Below are 22,011 nucleotides of genomic sequence, written 5' to 3' on the forward strand. Positions count from 1 at the left end.
TGGGAAGTTACAAGAATTTGTAGAAGACAAAACTAACCTGAACTGGGCTAGCTCCAGTTAAAGGCAAACAGAGGAAATAATATTTAAACTTCACTTGACCTAGAAAGAAATAAAGTTATATCCATACTTTATACCTTAGAGTAAGATAAATTCCAGATGGTCTGAAGACTAAATATAGAAAATCAAACCATAAAAATACCAAAGAATTCACAGGACAATTGTTCGTATACTCTTGTGTGGAAGAGTTTTTTAACTATGACACAAAATTCAAAAGACATTAAATAAAATACTGAATACATTTGACTATCTCAAAATGTTCTTAACATTTATGTATAACAACAACAACAACAAAAAAAAAGACAAAATAGCTGGGGGAGCATTTAAAATTCAAATTACAGACAAATGAGTCATTTTTGTAATATACAAAGAGCTTCTGCAAATAAATAAGAAAAAGGCCAACAAATAAATATGAAAAATTATTAACATACTTAAAGATGAACAACTTCACAGGTAATAAGATAAGAGCAAATGAAAAATACACTTAAATGCCATGGTTCACCTTCCATACTGACAGAGGTGAAAAAGCTTATAAACCACACAGCATTGACAGAGTTAGTGTGAGAGGGGGTGGGGAAACAATCTTACATACTGCTCATAGGACTAAATGGTTTAGTCTCTGTAGAAGGCAACCAGCAAAATGTAGCAAAACTAGAAATGCATTGTCCTTACAATTTCACATCTATACATTTATCCTACAGATATATTCCTATATATACATATATAGGAAATTAAGGCTAGTGAGTTATTAATCATAGCAGTCTGCATGAAAGGGAAAGACTTGAAACAATCTATAAGTCCTTTAGGAGGAGACAGGCACAATGGAACTGTATATAGAGGTAAAAAGGAACACAAAGCTTTTATGTATGAATATGAGAAGATCTGTAAAGATATTTTGTTTAAAATAAAGGAAATTTAAGTGCAGAACAGTGTATATTATATTATGGCACATGCATAAATATACTACAAATCCTATCTATTTGCTTCCATCTCTCTAGATGCTACTTTCAGGAACTGGTTTAGTTATACCACAGTACCTGGAACAAAGCAGATGTACAATTACTACTTATGAAAGTGCATAAGTTAATAAATAAAGAAAATAAATGGATGAAGGGACACACTTGGGTACTTGGCCTGTCCTCTGAACTAAGTATCTGTACTTTTATGTATGGATATAAAAAGGTTGTGGCCGAATCCTGGCTATCCAGTTTCCTAGTTTAAGAAAAACCTAATGTAAGGCAACCTTATGTAAGACAAACATGTACTGAGTCAATTAACTTATAAGTATGTGTGTGTGTGTATAAATATATATATATATATATATATATATACATGTAGACACATATACATACATTACTTTTCAATAAGCATGACATTTTCTAGTTCACGTGTTCATATCTCTCAGGAATAAAGGATTCAGTATTCAGAAGAATGATGCTGTTTTTAACCTTTCCCTCAAAATCTCTCAGTGGCTTATGGGAGAAAAAAGTCTACAGTCTTTATCCCAGCAACTCAGTTATTTCCAACTAGGTAAGCATGGAAGCTGCCTCGACAGGATCATCTTCTACTTCTCTCTTGCACGAACTCCATTACTCTCAGCAGGAAAACCTTCAACATGTCCATAACCATGACAACCACAACCATCACCACTTAATGAACATCTGCTCTGTGCCAGAGTGTGCTCCACACTGAACATGTGTCTTGACCGTAAGTTCATGAGAGGAGCTGTAATACAACTGTCTCCATTTTACAGACATGGGGATAAGCTTAAAGACATGAGGACTTGTGTCTGGCATTCCACAGAAATGCTGATGTTGTTTCTTAGATTAGAGTTTATTTAATTTTCTACATGTAATATCCTGACAACAAATATCAGTTTGAATAATCTGGATTATGAGTGAAATGCTAACATAAAGTAATAGCAGGTCTGAGATAGCTAACACATGTAAAATCAAAGAGTAGTGCTTTTTTATCTGCCCAAGAATCCCTAAAAAGCCCCTACTTTGCATGTTTAACTAGCAGAAGAGCACCCACACTCAGCAAAGTGATAGGACACCTATGTGCCAATTGCCCAGTGAGTGTTTCTCACCAAGGCCCACTCATCACAGGTTATCAGAAGATTCTCCAGCTATTCATTATTATACCAACTCATTCTCTCCACAGTAATTATCTGTGAGCAACATATCATGCTGTCCTTGGAACCATCAAACTGACATATGATTAAACAGCACAGGACTCTGAAGTTAAATTTAAAACCACTCTCTTACACTTCAACTCACACACCAAGTCGAGATCTGTCCAGCCATGGGAATATTCCAGTTGACCAATACCAAAAACCAGAGAGAGACTATTCCCTTACTTCACTTTCCAATCTGAGAAAGGTGGTGATTACATTCTCAAAACTTTCTAAATATATTTTTCTAGGACATGAAATAAAATTTTGGAAAGCAATTCTCTGCATGAAGTTCTGCCCTTACCCCACATAAAAATGTCTCAAGAGTTACTTATATTCACATTACATCTTCACAGTTATGTGTGGGGTCTTACAAGAAATAGTACAGTTCTTCAACATGCTGTGAGAATCACACATTTTTAGCTTTCCTTGAAAAAATTATTGTAAAGCGTAAGTTATTGTATACTCAGCTGTACATGCCAATAATGACAACACTTATATTAACAATGTTACCAATTAGAAAAAATGGAAGGAAAAAAAAATCAATGGGCAAACTGGAGTTAAAACCTAAGTCTCACTGTTCCTGGGCTGAAAAAGGAGCAAAAAGAGATTCTACAACGGGAAATTTGTTTCCATTTTCCCATTTTTCCCACCTACTCTATAGTTTCTCAAGTTTTTCTACAAAAAAATTGTTCTATATAACCCACTTTTTGCAGGAGCTACGATCTAGGAAAAAGAACTTTTTTCCATCTCCATTAAATAGTTGCATCCCTAGAAAAACCAGCCAATTTCTGCCGTACTATTCTATTCTACTTTTCATGTTTATTTAATATTATATAAACAAAGAGTGGCTCTAGTGTTAAAGGACCCACCTGCCAATGCAGGAGACATAAGAGACACAGGTTTGATCACTGGGTCTAGAAGATACCCTGGAGAAGGAAATAGCAACCCTACTCCAGTATTCTTGTCTGGAGAACCCCATGGATAGAGGAGGCTGGGAGGGCTACACAGTCCCTGGGTTTGCAAAGAGCTGGAAACGACTGAAGCGACAGCATGATGACAATTCTATTATACTTTTAATATTATAAATGATTTTTAACTATATAGTATTCATTAAATTTAGAGTGACAAATATAAAAATCATCAGAATTACCTTCAAAGAAAATTTCCAAAGCCTTTGTTAAGATATATCAACAACAAAGTAGTTTCTTCAGAGGAACACACTCAGTACTCACTCATTTTTAAACAGGTTCCCCCAAAATGTAGGCTTCACGTAAATGTGACATTACACAGTGTGAAAAGTCCAAGCACCTTTACCCAATATGGAAGAAAGCTCCAGTCACTAGGTGGATAGGTTTCTCTACAGCACAGGCTGGTATTGTGGATAATGAAGTGACAGAATTCACATTTCATAAGAAAAGCCATATAAAGGAAACAAGATATTATTTTTCTAGAAAGTGATTTATAATAATACTGAGAAACCATTTTTCTAAAATTCCTTCCCCTTCTCAACATTTACAGAAAAGGCTAACAGATCTTGAGAGATTTACTATTTGCTGATATTCATCCATATGGTAGCACCAACCAAAACCCAGGAGCAGGGGAAGGAAAAGGGAAAAGAAAAGATTTTTAAAAATATAAATGAATCGTTACCTCTACCAACTTGACATCTCTTATTCAGGGGCCAGGACTTAATAGGCCTACCCAGGACTCTCTCTCGATTTTCCTGCTGTCATTGTTTTAACAGATTTGCAAGTTGAGAATGGTTTTACTTATTTCGAGGAACCTCGGAAATACACTGCACTATAAAATATTCACACTACAATGCAAATTGCGTTCCTTCCATCCTATTCACCATTCTGGAAGGTACAGATCTCGGAGTGCCACAGCAAGAACTTAAGCAGAAGTTAAACAGTAAAAATAATACAGAGTTTAAAGACCTAGTTCTACAAATTGGAGCTGGCTCAGCAAAACATTAGCCATGGCAAGTCCCACCAAGGCCGGTTCGGAAAGGTGCAAGAACCAATCCCTGGCTACATCTCAAAGGTTCAAAACCATTTCTAAATATAGATCCCACTTTATGTTTGCAGGAGCTGTAAATCAGAGAAAACAACTTTTTTCCATCCTCAATAAAATATTTGCACCCAAAGCAAAATCTACTGATTTCTGGCTCTCTACCAGTTCTGCTTGGGCATAAAATTTTCTGACACTTCACCAGAAATGTCAGCAATAGTATAAGGCAGCTTTAAAGAGGGAAATGATTTTCTGACCTGTGGATAACCTCCTCAACGCCAACAGGAAAAGGAATTTTTAAAAACACCTGAAACCTAGTTTTTCCAGTTATTAGTATAAATGGCACAAACTGTTTTTCTTAGTGGCCAAATCCTTCCTTATAGGAAGTACTGGTCTTTGAATTCAGTGAGGGGAGGGAGTCATGCTATATCCTTGACACCCAGCACAGACCCTTGCATGGAGAAGGATTTTTAATGAACAGTCTAGAAAGGGTGGGGAGGAAAAGAGGAAGGGGGAGAAAAGGAATATGGAGGGAGGGAAGAGGGAACAAAGGGAGGCGGGATGAAGGGAAGGGGAGAATGAGGCACGTTCAGAAAGAGATCTCTTCCCTCCCCCTTTTACTTGCGTCTTTATTTTTCTTGAAATTTCAAGCATCCTACTTGATGATAGAAAACCAGTACCACTCATCTTTTCTTACAGCTTCCTGCTGAAGCTAGACATGATATCCAGGGCAGTCAACTCAACCTCCAGAAAAAGCTGACCAGCAAGTCTGTGTAAGGACCACGTAAAGGGTAGAAGAAGTGAGACAAAGTTAATGGAAGTTCCTTTCTTCAACAGACATGCAGTCAACAACATTCAGGAGTACGAACTGCCAGCTCCAGCGTGGGGCCCAGCACCACATGCAGCTGGAGACTCATGCAGTGCCAGAGGAGGCCGCTGTCTACTGGGAGACACAGTTTAATGATTAACTACCCTAATTCAAGCTAGGATATGACACAGGTCAAGGAAAAGGGTTTGCTAGAGCCTTGAGGAGATCAAGACAGGGAGAAACTGCCGCTGCCTGAGGCACTGGGGGAGGAGATGAGAGTTCAGGTGGCCCTGCCAGGGCGGGATCTGTGCATAAGGAACCAGCTCGGGATAGAGAGCGCGGGGAGGACGGGGAGGGAGGGCATGAATCTCAGGATGAAGGAAAAGGCTGGCTGCGTAACAGGCAGGAGTCCCCTAAAATGCCTCCTGGGATACAACCTATGGACACGGCATTTGGGAAATCATGGATTAAACACAGTTGCACAAGTTTACGTCCTCCCGGCATCTCACAGTCTTTACTACACAACTGGAGAAGTGGCAAAAAAAAAATTTTTTTTCTAAGTAAATCTGAAAGGATTCGTTTTTGGAAAGGAACCCCAATACCATTGCTTACTAGCTATATTAACTTTAGCAAAATATTTACATTTTATGAACTTCAGTTTCTTTTTCTCTAATATGCAAATGACAGTTGTTATGAGAAGTAAATACTACTCAAAAATGACTAAGTCAGTACTGGCATGTAGTTAGTGTTCAGTTATTACTGCTGCTGCTATGGCTGTTATTCCTATTACTAATATCGAGGTGCACTGTGAATATACAAATGAAGAATGCAACACATAGTATTTCTTAAATAGTTTCTTAAACAGTTTGGTCAGTTTTTCATCAGGTATTCTTTGAAATGCCAGGCCAGCATGTAGTGCCCTGCATAGCACACAGGAGGTACTTATTCTGTCTTTGTGGAGGTAACAGGTCCAAGAACTGACCCTAGCAAAGAGCAAACTGCAGGATGCTCTGGGCAAGGTGTTTTTCATTATTACTTTGGGCAACAGGCCTCTGAGGTCCAGGTGTAGTGAACTTCATCTTTTCCAAGAAGAAGGAAGAATTGAGAGTACCGTTTTCAACTCTGGGGAAACATTACCAAGAGTTTATTTTGGTAGAAGTGTCTGAAGAGACTGTAACAATGAGCTCACACCTGCTGCCAGGCGCCAGCCATCAGCTACAGCCTGCTTGTTAGGGAAATGCACAAGGCCCCTCACCAACAGCCCCTCCATCAGACATGTGCAGTGAGAATCCCAGAAAACCCAGTCCAAAAACAGCTATTTCCCCTCCAAGAGGGGATACAGAGTCACAAACAATAAAGCATCTGACCCAGAATCCACAGCAAACTGGAGGCTGGGAAAGGCCAGGAGAGGCCTGCACTTTCTGGTTTGACTTCATTGATTCTCTGGAAGGATTTTAGACTGAATCCCTAAGGATACTTTTCCTTTTTTTGGTGAACTGCTGCATACATTTACCTAGATAATCTCGTCTCTCATAAGTCACAGGCTAATCTCAGAAATAGTTCCTAGAAATGAGCACACATCACATAGACCCACCCCTGAGTACAATGCAGAATCTTGCTAAACCTCTCTAGCTTCCCACTGGTTTGTGGGTAAAGAGGTTCTTGAAAGAAGTGGAATTTTCGGGAGCAAGACCCTGAATAGGTTTAGAATACGGCATTTGCATTTACCAAACCCAATACTTAACATCTGTCCACCTGAATTTAAGCACAAGAATCTACACAGAGTTTGAAAAAGAAATGAGACCACTTTTAAAAAATAGATGGAAGGGAGAATTTCTCATAGAGTCCATAGAAAGAAAGACCCAAGAGTTAGTGATGTTTTCAAACTTTGGATTGGGAGATAAAGAGCTACAGGGCAGACAACATACTTTCACAGTAAGAAAGATCAGATATTTATAAAATATATATGATAAATGTATACACATATATATGTATATGTACAAACACAAATACATGGTATCTCAACTGTGCAGTATATAAGGAAAGCACAAAGGCCAGAGATCCTGTATTCAATTGTTACATTTCATTTTATTTTAACTGATAAACCTGGAAGGGGTTGGACAAAAAGCAAAGTTAACTCTGGAAACTTGTCAAAGCTCAGAAAATTTTGAGGACTCCACAGACTTGTTTCCAGAAAAGTGGGGCTGCCCAATTCTTCCTACACTAAAAATATGACTACAGACTGTTCACAGTGATTGTTTATTTTCTCCACTGTGTTCATTGTGGCAGGAGGTTAAATGATATTGAAATGATCGCAATCTTGTGTTGACCACTGTAATTCTCCCAATTAGAGTTGACCTGCACATCTTATCAAGCTCAATCAGCACACTCTTGTCCAGAGAACCCCTAATACCCACAAACTCTCCAAGCCCTAAACCTGCATCCCATTTTCTGAGAGTCTGAGTTCACATTCATTCGCTACACAAAAGGAAAAGAAAACTAAATACTGCACAATACAGTTCCTGCACATAAAAGACACAGTAGAATACCTACGGACAGCATCTGAAGGCTGGGAACCGGAGGTGTGAGAATGAAAGGGGTCCCTGGTCTCAAGGGTTTAAATATCAACAGGTGCAGATTAGGGGTAGCTAAAGGAAGGCAAAAGGAAAGAAAACAAAAAAGACAGGCAAGGAGAAAAGCTTAAAGTTTCTTAAATGAGCGAATCCAAAACCTGGAGGAAGGGTTTGGATGCCATGGAGCCAAGGCCCTCCTTCTTTACTCTCATTACGACGCGTGTTTCTGCACACAGGGGCACCAACAAGTGAATCTACAGTCATTAGGTTTTCATTGAGAGCAGTTCTGTAGGGCCATGCTTTTAATCTCTGTTTAGATCTTTGTTCGGGGAACTACTGAGAACAGGCTTCCTTCACTGTGATGAAGTTCAGGGCAGTGCCTGTGGGACACCCAGTGTGGTATGTGGGAATGGCAGACCAGTGGTTTCAGTTTCAAGGACTATGAGCCTCACCACTGTGTTTGGAGCAGGCAGTGGGTGGTGGGTGGGGAGAACTGGTGTGTGGGTAGGAGGCCTAGTTTTGAAATTATTCACTACTGGCTTAGGTGATGAGCAGTGGACAGAATACAGAGGTGCATATCCTGAATACTGGAAAGAAAATAACATAGCTTGACTTTTCAGAGACAAGCTTTAAGATTCGTAATTAAAATCTTTTTTTAAAAGTCCAGGTAGCCCAGATCATACAATAAGCATGTTGTAGCATACTCACTGATTGAATGATAAAGAAATCATTGGATATTATTACGTATCATTGGAAGGAAAAGTTTTGCTGGACTTAAAGAAGAACCAATTATTGACTTGAACCCCCTATGTTAGAGAAATCAAACCCGGGATGTATTTTCAAACAAAACGTCCACTTTGCTTCTTAATACTGGGGTGCACACAGTCAACAATGAACCTAGTTTTACATTTGGCTCCATATGCTATGCCCTAGGTAATTAAAGTATATCTTATGGCTAATAAAAATGAAGTTTAAAAGTTTATAACCAAAACAATGACAGGAAATAACATGTGTGTACAATATGTTACTAACACACTGATAATTTTCAAAAGTGACTTTAAAAAAAGTATTATAAATCTTTCAAAACACAGTGATTTATTAAGCAAAAAGTCTGAATGGTTTGCACTATTAAATTTAGCTTTTAAGTTGCTGTGTCATGAGCAAATCTTTTGTTCTCCTAGGTTAAATTTAGCATCCTGCATTTGATTTTTCCACTGCTCCACGGTTTATCATTATGTAGCTAATTTTCTGAGCTGCTCAGGAGAAATGCATTTGGGAGCTTTCACAATGATTTCTTTCACTGATTTTATAATCCAGGAAGAGAAAATATGAAATAATCCCAATAGTGATCCATTTTCATCATCTTCTTTGCCTTTTCCCACCTATACAGTCTTCTCATAAAGTAAACCTTCCTTAGGCATGGAATGAAATGAAAAAAAAAAAAAAAAGTGGCTGCCAGAGGAAAACCATTTCAGAAATGTGTTTGTTAAACAAGTGCAAGCAATAAATTGAGCTTAGGAAAGAAAGACGGTTAGAAGAAAAACTGAAAGTACTGACCTGAGAGTCAAGCTGATTGGAGCAAGGGTGAAAGCAGCAATTTGGAGGATAAGCAGAAAGGAAAAAGGATAGCAAAAGAGAATAAAAGGAAGGAAACGCATTAGTTTTAAACATACAGCCAACAGAAGTTACATTAGCAGGTTTCATAACCAAATGAAGGACAAAAAGCAACTTTTATCTGATATTACCACCCAAAAGCCTGGCACACACTGTAAGCAATTATATTAATTATTACATGTAAGAAACCAGTCTGTCATTCACATAAACTCAAGCACTGATGTGAACCAGAGGTGTATTCCAGCAACCCAATGGCACAATTTGTCCTTTTCTGGAGGAATATTTATAGAAAAAGTTCCTATCTGTGTGTGTGTAAAATTTTATTATTTAATAAACTGAAATGGAAATTACTAAGGTATTAGAAAAGTGGTAAGCACTTATGTCAGAAAGATTTTACTAGAACCAGTAAGTTGGAAGACTATATCCTATGAGATATTTTTCCTTCATTGTTAAAAACCAAATGGACCTGAGCAATCTGGCTTTCTGTTTAAAGATTCACATTTCAGATGCTCACAGGGTACTGCACCTTGCAAGATCAAAGACTATGAGGACACCTTCAGGTGAGGTGCCACCTGCCTATCAGCCTCCCAAGACAAGACAGATTACCTTCCAAAGCTTAGAGCGATTTTTTCAGTTATGAAAATGAGGATCAGACTTCATCATTGCAAATATCCAGACACTGGATAACTAATTTTTAGTAGAATATATAACATGGCCTTCTAATCTGTCAAAACAATAAAGTCTCTTATACAAAGCAACAATTAAAAGAAAAACAAAATTACATCCCTTCCAGCTACCACAGAAGTCATAGAAGGCATTCATTTTCTTAACCTATAAAATACCCTTTGCAAAAAATCAAGTGAGTTAACAAATACTTGATTAGCTATCTGCTCAGTGGGACCCCATTATGCCATACAATAAAAAAGTAGTTTGAAGCATTTCACACAGAAAGGAAAAGCAAAACAAATCTTCAGGAGAAAGCTTAAACAAAAACATTTCAGATGAAAACAGCACTGACTATAACGATAAAAATCAAGTAGAATATTCTAGATTAAACTATTGGTGAAAGCATTTAGTCAATGCTTTGTGTCTGAAACTCCCCTGCAGAGTGTTTCATGACAACAAATGTACAACTGATCAAACATAAGAGTTAAGTCAGGCCATGGTCTTTGTAGGCACTCTAGTGTTGTTGGCCCCAGCTGCTGTTTCAAATCTTTCTGTTTCAAATCTTTCAGAGGTATATCAAACTGAGGTCCACGGTCAAGCTTTAGGGAATGGAATCCTAAACTAAAACAACCAGCAAACATTTAAGATTTCGTTGCTTTTTTCAAGGGATCCTAGTTTCCCTTGCTGCCTCAAAGGCATCTGTGATATCCATGACCTTCCCCAAAAGGCTGCTAGGCTAGGGCTAATATAAAACCATCTGCTACTTTTTCTTAAAGAAATTCCTTCAAAAAAAAGAAAAAGAAATTCCTTCAAAGCCATTTACAAACATTAATGGAAATTACTTAGAAAGAAGAGTTTATAGCAAAACAAATAGAACTGGTATCAAGTTTCTTCCATGTACCATGAGACTTCTAGATCATATTATCATAATTTAAAAAAATAAAGCTTAAGTTTACATTTTGTGAAAAGAGTTCTGAAAGGCAGCAAAGAAATTATGTCAGCATGTTATTGAGCAAATTTAGAAGGAAAAATAACAGTCTGTTTCTCAACCTTAGATAAGGTACTTTTAGTCATCTAACATAATTTCTCATTGTCCAAATGTCTGGTAGCATTAGTCCTGATTCAGATAATTAAATGCTATCTTGTTTTCTATTCTGATGTTATGTTTTAGGAGTAAAAATCTCCTGTGAGACCCACTCTCCTCTTCACAGTGGGGAGGGATGTGATCGAGGGCTCAATTTGGGCATTCCTTGCCCTCTAGACAAATACTGACAAAGCCCCTAACATATTCAAGATAATTACATCAAAGGTCGCCTGACTGATTCCTTCCCATAGTGAGATACCAGAAATCCCATGGCAGCAGGCTTTGTTTGACAGACTCTGCCTCTCTCTTTCCCCTAAGGCACTAAAGGATTAATTTAAACTCTAAATAAAACACTTAGAGACCTTGATGGGCAATGACACAGAAAGGCCACATATTTCATTGCCTCTAATGAATTAGCTACTTGATTGTGTACATACAAGATACCTATCATTGGTGATCACATAGCCTTTGGCCTGATTTGGACCAACTCTCAGTGACTACTCAAAGTCCCCCAGCTCCACTGTGTCACTGCCCCCAGAGCAGCCTGCAGTTGAAGGCAGAAACTCCTACTGAGCCATCAGCATCAAGTCCAAGGGTTTATGCACAGAACGGCACGTGGGGACCACACTGCAGCAATATGCACTTTGAAAAGCAGCATCTTTAATGGCTGTGAAAGACATCATTCACGTGGAATTTCAGAGGTAAATGTATCCATGTAAGTATCAGGCATGTGCTATTTAGAATGTTTTATCATGGAGAAAGTTAAAAAAAAAAAAAAAAAACAGAATATTAACGGAATGGAAAACAAACACAAATTGCCCTCTGAGAAAGAAGTAGGCCAGGGTCAGTGTCATTTGAGTTATTCTTAATCCCATACCTTTCGTTGCACATGACTGAAGTTCTGAAGTATTTTAGAATACAAGCTGCTTTTTTAAAAAGGTCTATTTGCTCTGGTAGGTCACATTACATACCAGAGACCACAGATTTATTTCAAGTTCAATTTCTTGGTTTTCAAAATCACAAACTTAATTGCAAACACTCTTCCATAACTCCAAAATGGAGATATATGTCACATTGCTAAGTAATCTTTAGTTCCCAACATTATGAGGTATGAATTTTGTAGTTTAAGCCAGCAAATAGAGATACTGCCCAATTTGAAAAGGACTGTCTGACAACTCGAGGAAGATGCCTTGGTCAGAATACACATGTAACCGAGCAGATAATGCGTCAGAAAGGCAGGCCAAGGCTGAGCTCTCCTTTTCCCAAGAAACTTCCCCTCTTGATCTCCACCTCCCCGCCCACCTCCTTCTGGGTCTGGGCTCAGACATTTCCCAGACTATGCTCTGCTTCTGGACGCGAGACACAGGCAGGCAGAGAACTGGGACGGAGTCAAGTCCCACCACACGTTTTATGAATTACAGTGCCTGGGAGGCATCAGCTTTAAGGAGAGGCAAAGGCAGAGATAAAGAAAATGTGCAGAAAGTACATAAAGATAAATGCCTGTAAAATCACTGTTGTTTTAATGCATTCCATATTGAGGAAATAAAAACGTGAATATTCTTGATGATTTAATGGCAATAACGTCCAGCTAAGTAAGACCTGTTTGTCCAACTGGACAATTATGTTATTTTATGCAAATATTTATAGTAGCTGATCCTGATTTTCAATTACAGTTCTGAAGGGCTGGTTTAGTGCAGAAAAATGCCTTCAAAATGTGGGGCACATCACTTTCTCTCCTGAAAGCTAGTAAAGATGAAGCAGATCTCCCATGGGCCAACAGCCATGCCTCTCTGCCAGCTATGTGACTGTTGAGTGCTACTGGACTAGCTTCTTCCTTCTGGCCCATTCTTGGATGGAACTGTTCTCAGTCACTCATCTGTCAGTGCTGGGTTCAAATCCTGACTTTGACTCCACAACCTTGAGGAAGTCACTTAATTCACAAAATGCTTTCTCATCTAAAAAGTAATGACAATGAGACTTCCTGTGTTGTGGGCAGGATTAACTGTTATACAGTATTTGCAGGTCAAGTGCCTAGCACAGTAACTGGTACACTGTGAGCATAAAAATATATATCACCTATTATGATTATAATTACAATTAGTAATATTATCTAGGGCATCTTCTTTATGGCTCACTTCTCAAAGAAGTGGACTAAGAGTCAGGAAACCTACATTATACTTTTCTCTTTTTCTGACCACAGGACCTATCTTTCATTCAGTCTTTCAGAGTCTCAATTTTCTTAGCAATAAGAAAGACATGACCATAACTTCCCTGTGATTTCAAACTATCTTTTTGAGAAAAAGGTTTGGTCCTAAAATATAGTTCCAAAATAGACATCTAGATACATCTAAATTAATAGCATTTTTAATAATCAGTAGGCTGGCAGAATACTTGTGCACTTTGAAATTCAAATGAAGCCCATAAGGATTTTAATTTGTACCCTTACCAGAAAAGAAGTCTTGATATAATTTCTAAAATGGGTCATACTGGACAAAAATCAGATTACCATCAAACTAATACTAAGATTTTTAAATGAAATATGTTTTGGAGTTTCAGTATATTACACATTAAATTTTAAAATGTTGAAATTTTATTAAGAATTAACCCATCCACTTAATTCAGAGCTAGATAATATTGAGAATCTGTTTTAGCATTCAGGTGTTCACAATGATATAACCGCCTCACCTTACATCAGGACTTGGTACCTGCAAAATGTGATACATTTTAATAGGTTGTTAGAGATTTACTTCTAAGAAGATTCAAAGTCATAAAGATGGCATGAAGCAGAAGCAAAACCTGAACCCAGCTCTTTCTGTCACTGAAGATCATGATCTGTCTAAATACAAGGTCATAGAGAGCTATTCTGCATATGTCTTGAGGTCCTTTAAGACCTCACAAGTGTCTCGATCAGAGCTGGCAAACATTCACTGATTATTCAAAATCTGCTGATCTCTTCCATATGGACTGAATCTAGGAAAGACAAATTCTGCCTTACTGCTGAACCCATGAGCAATGTTCAAAAGTAATGGAGTTACATAAGATTATTCAGAAATTCTTTCCTTACATGAAATATAGGAGAAAGCATTGATAGAAAGCTTAATTTTAGAGTCTATACTATACATAAATACAATAGATTTATCTGAAAATATAATTACTCTGGAACTCTGATATAATCCTCTTTGTTTTTAGACAGAATTTGCTATCAACTCAGCCTGCCTTAGACCTTATGTAAACATATTTATTTACCAAATGGCATAAGGGCCTCTTAAAAGATAAGTTCCAAGATGAATCTGCTGTGGTGTGCTAAAAGATATCCAAAGGATATGAGCTCCTTTCTATTTCCCCCATCTTGAAAGAACTCTCAACTATATTCTTCCATATTCTATGCTTAAAACAAACTTAAATAACAAACGCTTGTTTTTGATAAGAAAAAACTGAGGTTTCAGGTAGTCACAGCTTCAGTCTCTTACACACTTTGCTGGCCCAAAGGCTAGATTATGGATATCACTCAAGAAAGCTGATCATTATTTTTGAAAACACTGAAGAAGTATACAAGTCCTCAAAAGATAACCCAAACAACTTCTGAGTATCTCACAGAAACACAACATCATTCCTACAGGCCATGTTCCTCATAAGTAATCTGTTTCTTCCTTAAAATATGAATGTACATTCCAAATTTACCACACCCCGTGATGGACAACTAAGCAACTAATGTTCACTCACTGTTGACAATTTACAACATGACTGCAAAGTTTACCTCTCAAGTTCTGCAATTTTCTTGTCCTTGTCATTCTTTTCATTCTCCACCTCCTTGAGGATCTCCAGCAACCGGTCAACTTCTGCTTGGGCCTTGCCACACTCATCACGGTAGTAAGACGCCTCCTTGTCAAGCTGTTTTATTCGGTCTGCAAATTCCGGGTTCATCCTGGAGTCATCTTCAATATTATGAGCCTTCAACATTATATTTTTAAAGAATGTAGTTAAGATAACAATTTAGAACAATAGACAGTACAGTCACCAATGGCCCAGAAATTAACTTTGGGGGGAAAAAAAAACTATCAAGAATTATGGGTATACTGTCAGTTAAAAGACAAACTAGAAAAATCACAAATTTCAGCTATTTTTAAAAAATCTTGATTTTTTTAAGGTGGGTTTCTTTTACTGTTGTTATTTTGTTTCATTAAATGATGCTATTTTTTGCTTTTTTTTTTCCCTTACAAGAAATGGGGGCTCGGTGGAGGTAGAGACAGTACTATGCTTATTTCTGGTGTTTTGGCAAGGAACTAAGACAGTTCAACTCCTCACAGTCAAGCAAGTGATTCATACTAACAGCTTCCTTTTCCAATACAGAGAAATTGAGATAAAGCAACATTAAATTATTTCTCCAAGAATCATCGAGGACATGTGTAAAGTCAGGTAACATATAAGAGACTGGATGACTGATCATTGAACATTTCATTCCACTGAGAAATTACAGCAGAAGATGTAGAATGAAAGAAAGGCTTGAAAATGCAGAAGGCCTTTTCAGCTAACAGTCATACCCATACATTCTTGCTCTTTTGATTAAATTAACCTGAACCGGGAGGAGGATGAGCTAGTTCATGAACAAGCACACAGACAAGAATCCGCAAACACATGCATGAGAGGGGTAATGGTGGAGGGCAGCTTTACACACGAGAACAGACACAGGCAACAACACAGTAACAATACTGCAGAATAATTTGCAGCCAAAGTATTTGTGGTTTTGTGTGTGCGTGTCAGTGTGTTACGGCTTTTTTCTTTTTTTTCCCAAAATAAACTTTTGGCTGAAATATTCCCAGACAGGTGAAAATAACACTGCACTGCAATGTTTTGCCTACCCCTTGTTTCCCATTATTCCTAATTGACTTCTTCAAAGAGCAGGCAGGGAAAAAACAAGTAGTTTAACAACAGTGCACATTCAACACAGAAAGTTCAAAGAGGTCATATTTGTATATATCTCCAAAATCCATGTGTGAAATAATAAAATGTTAACAATTTATTAGGACTTAAATTGTCCTGCTGTCTTCCAGGTAAAACAGATGTCCACTGGATTTTTATACACTTTCAAAAAAAATTTTCAGGGAAAAAACAAGGCAAGCAAGCTACAACTACTGTGGGATCAAATGAAACATGCATGGTTAGAAAAATTAAGACTAATAGTACTGTTAGAAGGTTGACAGTCTTTGCAATGATTTAGTAGAAAAAAATTCAAAAATTAGTATAAAGAAAAATAAGTTTCTTATTTATGACAAAATAATTATTTTAAGGATATTTTTGCGTGTAACATATTATTTAAGCATGAGGATAGATGGGGAATAATTTGCTTTCATGTTCTTTAGTCTAAGATTTACTTAGTCACAAACTCAACTATGCAAAAGAACTTGGAAAAATATATCAATTCAATACAGTATCAGGCAGCTTTTTTATCCACATTTTTCAGAAAACATTATTTTTTAATTATTTAGTATGTACACTGAGTTTCATTATAATAGAATACAATAGAACTAAAGAGTTTTTTCATTATAATTAAAATAATTTGAAAGAGAATCCTGAGCTAACATGCCTTTAGGAGTTTATTCATCTAATAATTTTATTTTCAATTAAGATGAATATCAAAATCTGTTAATCTCTTATCAAAAATGTAGATACTCATTTTTAAAACAAAATACTTCATATAACTACTTATATTTGTGATAATACTAATCAACTCATTACTCTTTTAATAGAAAAGAACTCTATGGCTGATTCATATCAATGTATGACAAAACCCACTGAAATGTTGTGAAGTAATTAGCCAAAAAAAAAAAAAAGAAAAGCATTTAAAATACACAGTTTTTAGATGATAAGAGGAAGGAAAAATATTTTATGTTAATTCTCTCTCCTTTAGACTCTGATACCATTACTCTATGGCAGCTAAAAACCTATCCATGGCTGTTTGCTCACACTAGTCAACCAGTGACATTCCAAAAAGAATGAACTAAGTAATGACCAGCTACGAGCACTCAAAATAAATGAATAAATGTTTTAATAGCTTATTTCTGATGAGTGAAAATTCCTGTCACAACTCAGATTTGAAGATTCACAAAAACTAGCAGTTAGTTGCTGTGGTTTATTTTGGTTGCTTTTATTCCTAAGATAATTATTATCATGATTTTTAATAGAGGGGTACAGGATTTCTAGTTGTAAGACCTAGATTCTAAATCTGGCTTTGTGTCTTATGATTATGGACAAATGAAATAAGCTAAGGACAGTGAAAACTAGAAAATGACAAACATGGGGGAGGTATTATTCATTTGGGGTTTTATTGTGATTATTATTTCATAGTATGGATCCCATCAGTGGGGCTTGCTATACAGCCAAGCTGATGTTTGTTTAGTTTTCCACAGACGAGGTACTACATGCACCTTAGAGAAGCCTCCCTACTAAGTTTTCAGAAAAAGCAGTGTGCTCATGATGGGTATGTGACTACATTCCTTAATTTAGCTGCTTGAAGAGAAGATGATAAACCCAAGCAAGTTTTCAGCATGGGGAGAAATTAGACAGATTGCTAGTCTTTAAACCTAGCAACTGAGTGTGGTTAAGGGACTTGTGGAACATTTCAAGGTAAAGAAGACCTAGAAAAAAACAATCCTGAGTCTACACTTGTGGATGTCGTGTGATGCCACATCTAGGTCATGTTATTAAAATAAAGACCACAGTCAAGTTTACAGCTGGCCTGCTGTCTGTTATGAATTTGTAGGTGCTAATGGTTCTTTCTTCTAAAAGGGACAGACAACCTGAAGAACACTTTTGAATTAAATACAACTATTTATCTTCATATCAATATCTACTGATTTCTGGGCAAAAGAGGTTATGTCAAAGCACATTTGACATGGGTGCCAGAATTCTTGACAAGGTTATTAAATAAAGCTGTAGATAGATGTGATTTGAAAAATATTTAAGTCAATACAAAGTTGTAAGAAAGAGTCATACAGAGATAGAAGGGTGGCAAGCTGATTTGGGGTATTCACTAGGGTCCTTTTGAAGACCCAAGAGAAGACAGTTTCACATGACCTAGAGACTGGCAAGTCCTGATCCAACCTAAGCAGTGGAGGCAGAGGTCTTCCATAGCATTTAACCAGCTGTATTCACCACGAATCACAACTTTGCAGAGGATGGGCTGAAACTGTTAACTAGTATAGCATGAGTGTCTTATACTGTGATATATATACATGGGGGGGGGAATTAAAGAAAAACATGAGGAAATTGAGTTTATAAAGTCAGTGCTTGTCCAAAATTATAAGGCCAGAGCCTCCTCTTAAAAAAGAGAGAAGGAAGCACTTTCTTTGCATTTAGGGAGTACTCCTGCCTTTTCAAATTAAAACATGGATTTTTTAATCTGGACAGGAAGCCTCTGATGCGGGTCAAAAGTAGATAAGATATTTGGGCCTAATGTACTTTAGGCACTGCAAAAACATAATATATTTGAATAAATCATTACCTGGACAAATTCCTACCATGGCATTCTGACCCATTCAAGATTTAGGCTGAAAATACACAGTAAGTACTTCTTCTTATGAATCTGTTGGTTTTAAATTAGTTTCCCCAAAAGGTCAGGAAGCAATTGTCAGTTCCTTTCATCTAAGACACAGCTTCATTCACTAGTCAGGAATCTAGCTCTTGAAAAATGCAGATTGCTGTGGATTTTCTTTTAATGGTTTCAGAACATATTATCATAAATATAATTAACCACATTATCACTTTCAAAGACATACAACAGTCATTAAAACCAAAGGAATACTGGTGAGCATTTTTTTTTTCCCTAATTAGAGATTTACCTTTTTCCAATTAAACAGGTCAGTTTAAAAAGCAAATCCAGGTATCTGGTTCTGCTTCAAAATATCTCTGGTAACTTTTAGAGCAACTTTCAAGCATCTTATAGAAACCGAAAATTGAGAAAGGAACGTTTCAAAAATGTCTGTATTACAAATTAGGGAAGTAAAATTTGAGGGTCCCCCAATTATGTTTCTTCCGTTTCCATATGTAAGGAAATTTGTCACAAATGGGAACAATCAAAACAAAGTTTGGAGCCTCACAGATGTGGGCAAGCTTGGTATTTTGATATGAACTGGTTTTGAAAGTCTGAATCAAGCACAAAAGAGAAATTTGGTCATGACTCAGGAGAAGGAGTATATAACAATACCTAGTGGTTATTTTAATGAAAGAATTTAGAACTATTTCAGGAAATAAGGCAAAATTTCAGATTAATACTATATCCAAATCAAAATTAAAAGCAAAAGTGCCTAAAATGATACCAGGATTGATAGTACCAATCACCAACATGACAAAACACAAGTTTATTAACACTACTCTTGTGAAAGCTAGCCATTGATTATTTTCAATAAAATGTTAGTTCATCATTCCAAGTGCCTAGAAAGGAAAGTATTAACTTTAGTCCAGAAGCCTGCTGTGAAACTAGACAGGGGATATTCAATGATAATGTTAAATAATTTTCTCTCTTTGAGATGGGCCTTAACAATTTTAATAAAAAATCATTTTTCTCAAACAAATGATTAGTCATGACTATAAAGTATAAGCAGAACACTAACTAATAAATCTGAGGACTCTTCTTTCATGCTGCTTATTGTTTTAGCAATAATTTGTTAAATTTATGCACTGTAAAAATATGATTCTCTATTACAGATCTTTGGGGGTTTAGTGTCTATTAACAACACCTTCATATCTTAACAGAAGAACAAGGTATATAAACTACTCTAAATGATATATTTTATTTCAGTCTTCTAAAGGAAGTTCCAATCATCACATAATTTCGAGTTATGAACAAAATATTACTTTTTAGAACAGAGTTTTTAGGGTGATTATAGAACTCTAAAATATTGTAAAATTTAAATTTTATTTTAAATCTAATTAATTAATACCAAATATAATAGCTGAGTCTAAAAAATACATCTGGAAACTAATAATGGTGTATCTTTAAGTCTTACATTACTTAGTGCTAAAGGAAATTAATTATTCTTGCACAATTCCAGCTAACTACATCTAGAATATTCAAATTTTGCATATTATAACAACTATTCCAAAAAGAAAATTCTTATCATAGATGAAACAAATTAGATATTTATAATAAATATAAGTAAAAGTTCAAAATGATTTTCTTAAGTTACCCTTGTACAAAATAAAAAGAACCAATTCATGCTTAATACTTTTTAAGACCTTTCATACAAATATATAATTATTAATGTGATACCTTTTAACTAAGGAATTTCCTAAAATTAATATAGAAAAATGAGTAATTATCTGGATGGTCTGATATAAAACTCGAATTTCAAATCTTAAGTGTTATTTTGAATATAATTTGAGTTCTCTAGGTACTGAAAACCTAGATTAAATGTGAGGCGTCTGTGTTTGTGTGTATATGTGTGTTAGTACATGCTACATGTATGCTCCGAATTCTCTCTTAAATAGCTGTAACTTTACATTGTGTCAGAGAAGCTAGTGTATGTGTGAATCAAATAACTTTTAGCTACTGGCTTTAAAAAAAATCATAAAAAGAAGCCACTGTACCTACACAAGGACTGTGAAAGCATTTATAATTTAGGCTATCATGTCCCTGAGATTACGTAGTCCTACAATGACATAAAAATCACAAAGAACTCACTGAATATTAACAAAAAAATTTTTCCCTTGGATTGGAAAAATGGTCTTTTTCTTGTGAACCCTTATGTAAAATATGAGCCCTGGTAAAGATGAATTGGCAGAAGAGATGGGATTTCAAAGGATATGATCATGCAGGGGGTACTCATGTGTGTAGAAACATTAGAGGGGTTTCAAATGTGTCTTGGCCACTAGCAAGGTTACCCCCAGTACCTCCAAATCAGAAATTTGCCCGGCAGCAATGTGGGTATCAAATGAAGCACTAAATTTAGGACTCAGAAGGTTTAAAGATTTATTAAAAATTTATAAGAGGCTTCTGGATATGATCCCTGAGCACAATAACCGTTAGGGCTACAGCAAAGAAGGTATTGCAGACTGATGAAAAAAATGATATTACTTGTCTCAAATTAAGAATTAAAGGAAGCAAAGAACTCAACCACAGAGAAATGGCACAGTGTTTATAATGACAAGACAAAACTCATTCAGGAGTAGAGACTGGTAGTTAAGCTGCAGAAAGGTTATTATTATAAGTAGTAGGGATATATTGGCAAAGTTTTAGGCTCCTAGGAAATGGCATTAGACTAACACTTAACAAAATGGAGTGACAAAAGTCAAAAGTTTCTAAAAGTAGAAAGTTTATTTCTACTCTAAGAAAAAAATGCTCCCAGGAAGACTTCAAAGCTTAATTCTTATTTTTTCTGCTTTAGTTTATACCGGCAGACATAGGGCTGACTGTAAAATAATCTTGTTTAACAAAAACAAGTTACAGCTCACCAAATTTTGTAGGGTGGCCATATTTAAGATAAATAAGAATAAAATAAATTTCTTAGGCACCAATAACTGGTTAGAACACAAAAGGAGAAACACACAATTCATAAAAGTAATTTTAAAATTATATATGTAGAAATGCCTTAGGCTATCCATAAAAAGAAATACCACAGGCCTGTAACAGGAAAATGAAAAACTTAACTATAAAAGATAAGTGAAATAGAGAAAAGCTGTATCAAGTTCATAAATTGGAAGAAAAAATACCAGAACATCCTCATTCTAAAGTTATTTTGGAGGTTGAATACAAATCAAGTTAAAATCAATAATTGTGCTATTATATTAGCAAGGTGATCCTAAAGTTTACTTGGAATGATGAAAAGTTAAAGGTTAAGAACATTAAAAAAAAAAGTGAATAAAAAGTAGAAAGAAGTAGGATAGTATTTGTTTCACTAGATGTTTAAAAGTATTATAAAGCCACAATAAATAAAATTCGGATCCCACAAGCAATGGAACCTCACCACTCAACATGAAGCAAAACAATCTAAAGATAGATGTAGTTAAATGGATATAAAAAGTAACA

General features: G+C 36.1%; 1 protein-coding gene across 1 annotated transcript in view; it reads right to left on the reverse strand.

The window, feature by feature from the left end:
* The window catches only part of ERC2 (ELKS/RAB6-interacting/CAST family member 2), a 999,532-nt gene that overhangs the window by 494,454 nt on the left and 483,067 nt on the right, over positions 1-22,011 (reverse strand). The window contains exons 14-15 of the mRNA XM_043441970.1: positions 14,746-14,939; positions 9,182-9,193 (exon numbers count right to left, since the gene is read on the reverse strand). Of these exons, the coding sequence (XP_043297905.1) occupies positions 9,182-9,193; positions 14,746-14,939 (206 nt within the window). The remainder of the gene's footprint in view (positions 1-9,181; positions 9,194-14,745; positions 14,940-22,011) is intronic.

The sequence above is a fragment of the Cervus canadensis genome, chromosome 22, assembly GCF_019320065.1.
Source record: "Cervus canadensis isolate Bull #8, Minnesota chromosome 22, ASM1932006v1, whole genome shotgun sequence".
In the NCBI taxonomy this organism is placed as follows: Eukaryota; Metazoa; Chordata; class Mammalia; order Artiodactyla; family Cervidae; genus Cervus; species Cervus canadensis.